Source organism: Crocodylus siamensis, chromosome 5 (assembly GCF_052110815.1).
Source record: "Crocodylus siamensis isolate JL-2025a chromosome 5, ASM5211081v1, whole genome shotgun sequence".
NCBI classification, from domain to species: Eukaryota; Metazoa; Chordata; order Crocodylia; family Crocodylidae; genus Crocodylus; species Crocodylus siamensis.
In genome coordinates this window covers 33,190,961-33,203,576 of record NC_143399.1, presented here as the reverse complement: position 1 = coordinate 33,203,576, position 12,616 = coordinate 33,190,961, and the positions used below count along the sequence as shown (strand labels likewise).

Here is a 12,616-nt window from a genome sequence, read left to right as displayed (position 1 = left end):
GGGCCTGCAAGGTAAGAGGGCTCCATTCCCCCGCACCCCCCTTCCCCAGCTCCAGCCAGGCCTTTTGAAAATAGCAGCAGTAGCTGCTGACTGCTGTGCCCAATCTGAGCTGGAAAAGGGGGTGAAACAGAGCCTCCTTGTCTCTTGGGTGTGGCCCAGCTCCCCCTAGTACTCCAGCCAGAGTAGCTTGGTGGGGGCATGAGGCCTGGGGGTGCTGTTCCACCCCCTCCCCCCCAGCTCACATCAGATCAGGCAAGCCAACAGCTCCATGCTGTTGACTTCCCCCTCCCTTCTGGTTGACAGCCCTGGAGCTGAGAAGGGAGAATGAGGGTAGGGAGAGGTGGAGTTCAGCAGCCTCCTTGGAGGCTGCTAGAGAGCACCTTCTGGCTGACCAAGGGCCAGTGCAGGCAGCCTTAATCCCTCCGGCCCAATGGGCAAACGTCTGTTGTTCAGAGGGGGCTCTAATTTGCAGCACTTTATGTAAAGCACCATGAGTTAAAGTGTAGACCTGAATATCTGTAGGCACCCTTAGTAAAGTTAGAACAAATAGATAACATTTGTTTTTCAAATTTTAACAAATGAATGACATTATTTTGCATCTATTTGTGAATTTTAACAAGTTATGACTCTTTGCATATATGCACAGAAATTATATGTTATACTATTAAAATAAAGTGTAATAACAAAGAATTGTTACTGAACTGCATCAGACTGTATTTTAACATTTCTATCAATATATTAGCCTGATAGCCACTGGAACTCCTTTTTATCCTTTGAAATTAGAGAAATCTCAAACAGAAAAATTTGAGAAGCACTGCTCGGTAGCCTCTTTCACTCCAGTCTTGTCTTAATGCTGCTTAGTAATGGGTAAGGGAATATCAAATGATTAGGGCAAGGGATAGGAAGTCAGGAAACCTGCATTCTCATTCTCATTCTGTCATTAACCTCCTGTGGCAAGTTACTTAGGCCACAGGCACTTGAGTAGGGTATCCCAGGAAAATCCCAGCTGCCCTAACAAAGAAAAAGGTTGTGCCAGCCTTGTGAACTGAAGTCTTAATCCAGGAAAGTTTCCAATCCAGCATAGCTTTCTCCTGGGGCAACTGTATGATTGGGTTTTTGCCTTAAGGTTACCTGTTTTGTAGCAGCTTTGTTCAGGTAGCCATGGACTGTGTGCCTTTGTTCACCTATATGTAAAAGGGGCTAGGTATAGACATTTAAAAAGCCTGGGGCAGATGCAAACTAATTTACCTGGGTTTATCTAAGCAGACTAGGGTTAGTCCAGGAGCAAATAGAACACAAATTCTCCTTTTCATGGGGGAGGCACAAAGGCTGCTGATACCAGCAGGTTGGAGGTGCTGCTGCACACAGCAGGTGCCCAGTGCAATTGCAGGAATTGTGATTGCAGGAATCACACTGAGTGCCTGCTGCCACTGCCGGCAGTTCACCACAACTCTGGCCCAATTCTTCCTTCTTCAGAGCACTCCTCCCACCTGCCTAGGGACATTGTTCAAAGATCAAAAAATACTGAGCTACAGACACCCTCCCGTCCCTGTGGCTGACAGCTTGCCACAGGCAGGAGGTGGTGCTGGGGACAGAAACTTTGCTGGCTGGCTCTGTGACAGCCCAAGGGCAGGGCCCTCTGCATGCTCATCCAGAGCAGCCAAGCCCAGCGGAGTTCCAGCATGCCTCCCTGAAAGAAGAGGCTAGTGGGAGCTGGCAAAGGAGCCTGGGATGCTGGTGGATGGTGACCTAACATGAACTGATAGGGGAGCTGGTACAGAAGTTCAATAGACAGATCTAACCTAAATCAATTAAGTCTAATACCTCATTGATCCAGATCTATCTTAGATCTGAGATTCCACCTTTTTTAAACTGGTCTGCGTGCCCTGATCTTCTGTTCTGTTACAGCAGTTACCAACCAGTGGATCTTGATTCACCAGTAGATCTCAGAGCCTCTTGCGGTATATCTTGGAGCCTCTTGGAGTCAATCCAAAGCTGGGGTGGGGGGCTGAGTGCCCACATGCTTACACACATGTGCCCCAGTCCAGCAGATCAGTCTGTGGGGGAGGGGAGGGAAGGGCCAGGGGCTAGATCGAGGCCCCTGTGGTGAGGGACAGAGCTGTAGAGGCAGCAACAGGGGTAAGTTGAGTGGGGCCCCAGCCAGGTGGGACTTGGTGGGGAGGCGCACCCCCAAATAATTTTTTCTCGATCTGCACCCCCTTTCCTTCTCCACAGACTTACCTGCTGGGTGTAGGAGGGGTGGTGGAGGTGATGCACAGTAGATCTTGGGTTGCTTTTAAATGCCAAAGGTGATCTCCTACTTAAAAATGTTGGAGACCACTGTGTTACAGGTATAGACTGGTTTCTGATTGCTTATGCCGGTTTATGTGTAATGTCTGTACCTGATCTTAGTGTAATACCTAAACTCATAGGAAAGTAGGGCTGGGAGGGACCTCAGGAAGTCATCTAGTCTACTCCCTTCATACGGCCCAAACCTGCATTATTGGGATATTGTGAGGCTTAGCTAACTGATTGTAAGATGGAGGTCTATATGGGAGCACGAAGTTTTACCAAACGTATTTCAGTTTTACGCTTATTAACCCCACTGCAGAAATTGGACCGGAAGCAACATTAGCAAAAGCATAATTTGTTATGGGGATCATGAAAGTACAGAATCCTGCTGAGCAAACACTGCTGCTTTTAACAAAAACTAAGCTTATGCCTGACTAGTACATGCTGCTGACATGCTAGTATATGTGTAAGTTGGCTGGAGTCATTTCTGACTTGACCTTCTAGCTGACTAACTGTGTCTACTTGGGATTGTAGCATACAGATCTTTGAGTTCAAGGACATTTCTACAGGTCTTGCTGCTCATACAGAAGGCAAGAGGTTTTCTATGACATCTTTTTGTTCTTTTGAGCAAACAGGAGAAGCTAGCTTTTTAAAATTAAAGACAAAGAACAGCTGCTCTGTCTCTTCCCCACTGTGCTACAATGCCAGAAGTCCTGTGAGTTAGTTTGAAGATCTCAAGCCCAGCTCCAGAATTTAACTGGTAAATTCTGATAAAGATCTCCCTTATAAATATATATATGGATGTCCAAACCAGGAGTCTTTCCAGTCTTCTAACCTAACTTTGTTGCAAGGATGTATGAACTCACAGTCCTACTACCTTTAGTGTTCTGAACTATGCTCAGTGGTCATTGAGTTTATCAAGATTTGTGCACTGCACTGAACTCTTAATATTATCAATAGGCATTTTAATTCTTTTGCAAAATACCACAAAGTCAGAAAACAAAATAAATTTGAAGAAAGCATTATCTGCAACTGGAGACATCTCTGGGTTCCTATGTAAATGAATTACAATTTTTCAGCAGTCATTTTCTCCCAGTGAAATTTTACACAAACAAACAATAAGGTTTTAATTAAAAGTGATCTTATGGCACATCTGTTCCGCCTCTATGTGAGTGTTCTTAATGAGTGCCAAGGGTAATCTGATAATACAATCAGAATAAAGATAAAAGGATTTAAAAAATAACCTAGAATGTGATAACTAATAAAAGGATAGCACTTTCCCTAATAAGCTAGGTCCCGAAGTAGAGACAAAATGCAGTATAACTAGAACCATACTGTTATATGATTCATGCTAACTTTAACACAAAAGATCCCAATATACAAACATGGGAGGACTGAGTTGACAGACAGCAGTTTGAAAAACAGATGCAGAAAAAAATACTTTTTTAGCTTAATAGGCCTGAAAGCCTATGTAAAAAAATATATCTGCAACTCAAAGCTGCAGCTCAAAGAAATAGGTTTAGTGGACATAGCTACATGAAATATTTACTAAGGAATTGCCTAATTAGCTCCAGCTTCCACTCCAAAAATTCCTGCCCAGGCATATGAATCAAAGATCTGGGTGGCCCTCATGCATACATCATGATCCAGGAGGATTGACAGTTGCCACGAAATTATCTCCACAGTAAATATGGCAGCATCTACACATGCAGTGCTATTAGGATGGAGCAAAATATGGCCTGCAGACTGGATCTGGCATGCCAAGCCATTCTGTCCAGTCTACAGGGCCCCTAAAATATTCAGAAAATTAATATTTATCTGCCCCTGACTGCCTGTCAAAGATGACAGGAGCCAGGAGCAGTAGGACCCAGGGGGAGCCAGTGGCAGAACTAAACAGTTGCAGCAGCAAATCTGACCTGGCCCTGCCCCCCACCCCTTCCCCCCTCCCCAGTTGAGCCCCAGCCAGAAGCCTCTGTCTATCAGGGGCTTCTGGAGACTTCTGGCCTGGGACTGTTCCTGCCTCCCCACGTTGAAGGAAATACAGATAAGAAGGAGCAGGGAGGGAGGCAGGGAGGACTGTGGGCGATTTCCCCAGGCCTCAGGGCCTGCCGGGCCAGCTCCTGCAGTCCTGGAACTGCAGCTGGGAACCACGTGGTACCAGAAGCTGAGCAGTGGATGGGTGGGGAAATGGCTGCGGCAGGCAGGGAGAAGGGGCAGCGAGCTGGCATAAGGAGCATAGCAACAGCCAGGCAGGAGCAGAGGCCCTACACTGGTGCCCCAGGACCAGATCTGGCGAGGCCCAGAGTGGGGTGGGAGGAGTGTGGGGCTGGGCTGCCTGGCTGGCTCCCTCCTCTCCCTGCTTGAGCAGTGCAGCTGAGCTCCATTGAGCCCCTGGCAGCCATAGAGCCCCTGCACTCCTGCCACCCCACTCTGGGCCCCACTGGCACTGCCGCTAGTACACCAGTGTGGACCCTATGCTCCCACCCAACTGTTGCTGCGCTCCATGTGTCTGCTCGCTGCCACAGCCATTTCCCCCAGCCTGCCACAGCCATTTCCCCATTCCCACCCCTGCCCAACACATTCCAGCACTGTGTTGTTCTCAGCTGCAGCACTGGGACCACAGGAGCAGCTGGGGGGGCAAGTAGCAGCAAACAGGAGCACAGGGCCCATGCCAGTGCCCAGGAGCCAGGAGTGGCAGGAGTGTGGAGCCTGGGCTTCCAGAAGTGCTGGTGGGAGCTCTGCCTTCTGCAGGAGGAGGGGGGGGCAGGCTGTGGGCAAATCCTCCCCTCCACCCAAACCACAACCCTCCCCAGCCACCCTCCCCCAAAACCCATACCCACCCACACCCCCACATCCCACAAATCACACACACACCACCCCTCCCCCACACCTCACCTACCCACAAACCTATACCCACCCTCCCACAATATACAAAAGTAAGACTTCATTTTAAACTACTAAACCATCACTTCTATGTACACACTACACTAACACATGTAAATCAGGACAATTTTTTTTAATGAAACTAATGAATGTTGTAGTACATGTTTAATTTTTAGAATATAATTTGGTATTTTTCTGGTTCAGAGATGGCAAAACTCCTTGTTGAAAGGAGTAATTGGGGGGCAAGGGGAGGAACTTCTCGTGGCAAAAATCAGGGGTTAGGGAGTGGGACTTCTGGTCCCAAGATGGCAACCAGGGGGTGAGGCACCTGGCAAGGGGCAGGACTACCCATGCAGCCCTTGATAGCTTTCTAAAACTTGGTAAGCGGCACGCCGCCCAAAATAATTGCCTGCCTCTGGAGTAAACTGACTGCTGTAGGTTAGTACTTGTCAATACAAGTACTATCCTATGGCGGCGTTGTTTATGGTAACACACATGTTTATGGTAACACAGATGCTGATGGGGTTGGTTGGGGCACAAGGGTGCTACAGTGCAGGGGCTGCCTGCTGGCTAGCCCTACACTCGAGCACCCTGGTGCCCCAGTCAGTCCCTCTGCAACACATTGAGCTGGGTTGCAGCAGCCTGACCCCACAGGTTCCCCGCCAGCCAGGGCTATTCTGACCCTGCTCAATGTGCTGCAGTCCTGGGCATGGGTTCAAACACGGCGCCTGGGAGCAATAAATTCTGGCACGATATGTGCCAGAGTTTATTGCAGCGCATTAATTGCACATGCAGATGCACCCAGTATGTCATTCCAAATACAATAGGCTTTTCGAGTTTAGTGCCTTGAGTCAAACTTTAATTTTGTTTATAGTTTCAGGAGATTCTGCCTCTTGGTCTTCATTAGGCAGTCCCAGTTCCTGAGCTAAGGACTTTGCTGAATCCTAGCTTAGATATTCCAAAATATTCTTATCTTTCAGGAAAAAAATAATCCTGTTAAAAGTTAATGGAAGTACTCATGCTCCAAGTTAGGCATGTGCTTAAGTGCTTGACCTAAGGTTTAAAGTTGTTGGAAGTCTTAGTAAGTGCTTATACAGTATCAACTTCCTAGCATTTCTTTTAGTAGTATCAAGCATTTACACAAGGCTTTTTATCTTTACAGCAGAGGGTATGATCATCCCAATGTCTCAAAGGAGGAAACTGAAAGGTATAGATAGGTTATATGATAGGTGTTGATAGGTTATGGTTAAGAGGCTACACAGTGAGTCTGTGACAAAGCTGAGAGTAGAAGATTCATAGATTCATAGATTGTTAGGGGCTGGAAGGGACCTCAGAAGATCATCGGGTCCAGCCCTCTGCACCAAGCAGGAAAGACAACTGGTGTCAGGTGACCCCAGCAAGGTGCCCATCCAATCTCCTCTTGAAAATTTTCAGGGTAGGTGATTGTACCACCTCTGGAGAGAGCTTATTCCACAGTCTGAACACCCTAGTTGTGAAGCAGTTTTTCTTAATGTTAAGCCGGAAATGGTCTTCCAGAAGTTTGTGGTCATTACTCCTGGTTTTCCCCAAGGGTGCCTTGCTGAGCCCTTGATGTACTCACTCCCCTGATGTAGCAGTAAGCTGCTACCAAGTCCCCTCTGTCTTCTCTTTTTCAGGCTGAAGAGTCCCAAGTCCCTCAGTCTTTCCTCATATGGCTTGCCATGCAAGTCTCTGATCATACAGGTGGCTCTTCTCTGTACTCTCTCAAGCTTTACCACATCCTTGTTGAAGCGTGGTGCCCAGAACTGGATGACTCCAGCTGCAGTCTCACCAGTGCAGAGTAAAGTGAGAGAATCACTTCCTTGGTTTTGCTGGAGATGCAATGCATGCCAGGGTATTTTTGGGCTTGCTGGCTACAGTCGCACTGTTGGCTTATGTTCATACTGTGGTCAGTTATTACCCCCCAGGCCCCTTTCATTCGTAGTGCAGGTCAGTTGAATGCTCTTCACATGGGAACCTGAAATGTATCATGGGAGTCTTGAATAAGTCAGGAGTCCTCCAGGTAGAATATTATTCTCCCTGAAAATCATGGCATCTGTGTATCATTCTCTGCTGCCACAAAAGTAATAGTTTTCCTAACACTACTGTAAAATAACAGTTAATAAAAGACCACATTGTGTAACCACCAGCATCTGCTGTTTAGTCCAGACTTGTAAACAGCTACTGTTTTTGTGTTATCGTTCTTCATGTTTGGTAAAGGCTAAACAGCAGAGAGAGATTCTCCCCCCCCTCCTTTTGTTTATGTGTATGGCATTTTTGGATGGTGGGGAAAGAACCTGTGTCAGTAATAAACATGTCTCACTTATCTGTGGGTTGAACATTGATATCTCCCCTTTTTGGTATGTGTAATAAGGGAAAAATAAGCCTAATGGTTGCTTATACCACTTTGAGGGTCATTGGGTCCCTTGCCTGTTGTTGACATATCCATGTAATGTATCAACGTCTGAGGAACCAGTTTAAAAATAAAGACGTTAAGTCTTCTTTTTGCTGTTTTATAGAAATTGCCTTACTACTTCTGAAAGACTTCAGTGATTAAAATGGGTGCTGTAAATCTAATGTTGTCTCTCACATATAATGTTTTTAGTAAAGAAGAATGAAGATTTCCCATGTTACAGTACAACTAAACACAGAAATTATTTGTTGGTGGTCTTGGCTGTACATCTACAGTAATTAATTATGTGATCTGTGTTTTATGGCCCTAAAGTTGAGATGCCAGGCCTCATCAAAGAGACTACTATATATCAGAATGTTGTGAGCACCACCTGGTAGTAGCAAAAAAGGAGAAAATTCTAAAAAATAAGTTCTATATGCTCCACAGACTAAAGATAAAAAGAGTTTAAAATAGAACAAGGAAAGAAATTATATATTACCTAAAGATCTTCTCAAATTGCAATGCTTATTTGTTTTTTTTCTTTGAGAGAGGGTAACATAAAATTGTAGCATTCTAGACTTCCATAAATAATACCCCTAGTGGAGAGGAGATAAGCAATTGCTTATCTGACTCTTCATTGTTCAGAAATCCGTGTCATCCAGAATAGGGTCATGTCCCCGATGGTTGTTAATTACATTGAGTATGCTGTTTACCCAAAGCCTTTATTTCCAATATTTTTATGTCCACCCTAATCAGGTTAGCAGTGTACCTTCCACCATTAATGTATGTGAAATTAGTGTATTAATGATGTGGGATTTTATTAGAAGAGTCAGCGTAGTGTAAATTTCCTTTTTTTGAACTGTAATAGCTGAAGAGAAAAACCTTTTCTCATTTTTAAATATATCCAGCAGAGTACATCCAAAATTAAATTAGCAAAATCTTTGCCCTTTGATATGTGTTGAGAAAATGCAGAGATAGTAAGTGCCTCTTGTGTTAAATTATTTTTTCTTAAAAAGCCAGTCATATTGAACCCATATAAAATTATATTGGTCCAATGATAAGTTATAAAAATCACAGAAATATATTTGGATAATTAAAATATTGTTATCTTCTTAGTTAACTAGTGTTGTATTTGCCAAGGACATTATTAGATCCTTCCTGCTTCACTGACAGAAATTATCATTGCAAAGAGACATCACATAATGCATATTTTTTTCCTAAATCTGCTGTTATTTAGCCAACAGGCGTAAAAGGAGACAATCTGGCTGAAAGAGATTTGAATTTTACTATTGAACTAATAACCTTCTATAGCATGTATTTTACTTTGGGGTTTGCTGCAGGATTTGCTCCATCTGACAGAAGTTGATCTTAGGAAAATGGGAATTGAGAACCAAATTCACCGAACACACATAATTTCCAATATTTTGCTGCTTCAGGAGACAGAAAGAAGAAAAGGTAAGATGTCTATGTTGTTCCTTAAAGGATAAGAAAGTATATTAATATAATCTTCCAGTCCTGAGACTAAGAGAAATGAAAATGGTGATTCAATTTAGGATGCTGCTTCTGATCAGGGGCCACATTATTACAGTATTCAGACATTAATTGTGAATAGCTGAAGGTTAAGCTATTTGTGAGGTGTCCAAGGGTTCAATAAGCCAATCTCATTCTAGGTTTTTTTTTATTAGAAAAGGCCACACATCCACTTTAATGTCTATTGCCCTCACTGTTTTTATCCTAACAACAAGACATGGTAGTGTTAACAGATCGTTTAGCTGATGAAAGGCTGAGTCATGAATTCCTCTTTCTCATTTAGAGTGACTAAAAGGTCAAGACTGAACAGTATTCAGCATATGTCACTTCAGCTTCATGAAAAAGAGGCAATAAGCACAGTAGTGCTGGTTTAAAGGAAGAATTAATAACAAAGGGCTTCCCTTCCCTCCTCTTTCCATACAGGAGCATGTTCTGAAATGTTAGGATTTAATTAAGATGCCTTTAGTTGGTTTTGATACTGACTCTTTCCCAACTAAGCATGAAAATTCAGCTCTCAGCTCTTCCAGATGTTCTGAGTGGAGGGACAAAGCAAGATATTACTTGTAAGTCTTTGGTCTTTACAAAGGATCTTTTAACACTTAGTTACTTTTGACAGTAAGATCTGTTTATGATGTAGTTTAATCACAATAATTGTAAAATATCCTGGTCATTCTAAGGTTCTCTCAGACTGTACAGGAACCAACATTTTATCTGACTGTTTCTTTTGCTCCCACTGAAGTGAGAACACTTGGTTGGGGCTAGAGCATGTGGAGGAGCAGAGTCTTCACAAACAAGTTTTTATCAGTACTAGGGTTTATGTTTGAAAGTAACATGTAGTGCAGGGGCACTGCAAAGCAGTTACATACAGCCAGATGTGTAGAATATTTCTCTGACTTTAAAAAACAGTTATAGAACATTTATATAATTAAAATAAGATCAAAGAAGAATAGTTTATTAATGTTCACAAATGCAGACAATAGAGACATTTAAAATGTGGACCTGCCATATCTCATTTTGTATCCTATATGATGAAGAGCAGGATAGTGTACAACTTGATTACAGTCTTTTAGTGAAACTGGGAGCCCCCTACCATTTCTTTTTTTTTAAGACTGGAATTGTGTGACCTTCCTCATACTGGAGTGGTGAATGGATTATTTGTCCCTCTTTGAAACACAGTAAAGGGAAGAGAGTATAATCAACATTTGAGAACTCATTTAGAGTCCTGTATCCAATTCTGGACACCATACTTAAAGAAAGATGTGGACAAATTAGAATGGGTCTGGAGAACAGCAGTAAAAAATGATTTGTGGTCAAGAGAACCTGAAATACAAGGCAAGGCTGGAAGAATCAGAATTATTTCTTCTAGAGAAGGCTGAGGGGAAATTTGATAAGTCTTCAAATATAAAAAGGGAGCTTTAGGTTGGATGTTAAGGAGAACTTTCCAACTCCCGGTACTTAAGCACTAGAACAGATTATCTAGAGTGATTGTGAAATCTCTTGCTGGACATTTTTCAGTGCCAGTCAGATAAACATTCGTGTGGGCTGGTTCAGACAGGGGGGATCCTGCTTTGAGGTGGGGCTTGGCTTAAATGACTTCCTAAAGTCCCTCCCAGACCTATTTTCTATGATTGCATGGCTTTCAGAAGGGGCTCCTAGATCTTCAGCCACACGATAATTTGGTGTATAAGCATTTATAGATCAGTTCAAGCAGCTCAACAGTGCCTGCTAAAATTCATAAAAATAACCACAATTTTAAGACTGTACAGCTAAATGTGTGTAGCTAAATATATCCCTAGCATAATGCTGAAGGCTTCAATGAATCTGAACTAGACTTAAGTGTTTCTTTCCTGAAGTAAAGCATATATTTTATGACCTCTTGACATATCATCTAGGCCTATGCAAAGCGGCTAGTATTCACTTTGGATTCGGGGAGCAGCAATTCGATTCGGCGATTTGAATCACTGCCTTGATTCAATTCCGCCAGATCTGGTTCGGAGATTCAGCACCAGCCAAATCTCCAAATCAGCCAGGCCAGGCCCATACCCCACCCCTCTCCCAGCCCAGCAATGGCTGCCACGCCCCAGCTCCCAGCACTTGGGGGGAAAAACCCCCCAGGTATGCAGGTGCTGCTGGGTGGGGGGCAATCCCCACCGCCTCCCACTGTCCCACACTGCATGCAGGGCTCTGCACAAGCTCCCTCTACCCCGCTCCCCCAACCCCCTCACGGATGCCCTGCACGGGCCAGCTCCAGCCTTTTAAGAAAAAAAACCCTGAAGAAACCCTGAGAATCACCACTGCTGCTGGCAGGGGGTGATCCCCGCTGCTCCCCACCACTGGGGGCTCTGCAGAAGGCCCTGAAGCCCCAAGGCTGCACCAGGAACGGTGAGTCCCAGGGCTTTCCTTGGCTTTTTTTTTTCTTAAAGTGCCAGTGCCCTGGCAGACAGGGCAACCATGCGGGAGCCAGAGGAGAAGTGGGGTGTTGAGAAGGCTCATGCAGAGCCTCCTGTGCAGCGTGGGGCAGTGGGGATTGCCCCCTGCCTGGCAGCACCTGGTGAGCACCGGAGCTTTTTTTTTAAAGTACCGAGCTGGGATGGGCGGGGGCAGCCATGGGGGGGCTGGGGAAGTGGGCGGGAGTTGGGGGGGCTGAGGGAGCGGGCAGGGGTTGGGGGCACTGGCAGGGGTCCCCCCCATGGTCCTCTCCCTCCTCCCCCAGCCCCCCCCTCCGCCTCTAGTACTTACCAGCTCAGAGTGGCTGCAGCTCCCTGTTGCAGCCACCAGGGACTGCCCGAATTGTCAAAGCTCTTCAAATCTTTGCCAAAGATTCGGAGAGCTTTGACTCAATTCAGACCTTTAAATTAGTCCCCTGATTTGATTCAGATTTGTTTATTCGGCTACCAAATTGGGCCAAAACTCTTCCAAATCAAATCACCACCCAAAGCTTCGCATAGCCCGAATATCAACCTGTGACCTTGTCAGGTTTGGCAGTGAAGTGCTACAATTTCTACAACAAAGTTTTAATAAAACGTTCTGGAAAACTAAAAATAATTTGGAGTACAATTGCATATGTAACTGAAATACTTGAGTATGGAGCCAGATTCATCCCTTGAGTTACTCTGTTGACACCAACGGAGTTCAACCAAAGAAGAATTTGGTCCATTACGTGAAAGAAAAGCTGTAAAACAGATCAGTTCTGTTGTTAAACGTGACTTCAAACTGTTCTGTTTTCACAGTAGGGACTAATGGCCGTTATCTGGTCTCCAGCCTGTTATGAAGTGTTTTTGTTTTGTGTGTTGTCTGACAAAGTGCCATGTCTAGGAGCAAGAGTAGCTAATCAGTTACATAGAAAGCACTTGTTTTTCAGCATTAAACAACACTGAAGTCATCCAGTAGTACAGCATCCCCGTGTTTTATTTTTCCTTCTGTTCTCTTAAATAAATGTTAATTTCTCACCAGTTACATAATTGTATAATAAGCAGAAGAAATATATTGTTCTGCTCATTC

The 12,616-nt window shown here is 44.5% G+C and overlaps 1 protein-coding gene across 2 annotated transcripts in view; it reads left to right on the top strand.

The window, feature by feature from the left end:
* Positions 1-12,616, top strand: part of BCAR3 (BCAR3 adaptor protein, NSP family member) — a 147,490-nt gene that overhangs the window by 24,926 nt on the left and 109,948 nt on the right. For both annotated transcript variants that reach the window (XM_090049586.1, XM_090049585.1), the window contains exon 3: positions 8,926-9,040. In XM_090049586.1, the coding sequence (XP_089905712.1) occupies positions 8,926-9,040 (115 nt within the window). The remainder of the gene's footprint in view (positions 1-8,925; positions 9,041-12,616) is intronic.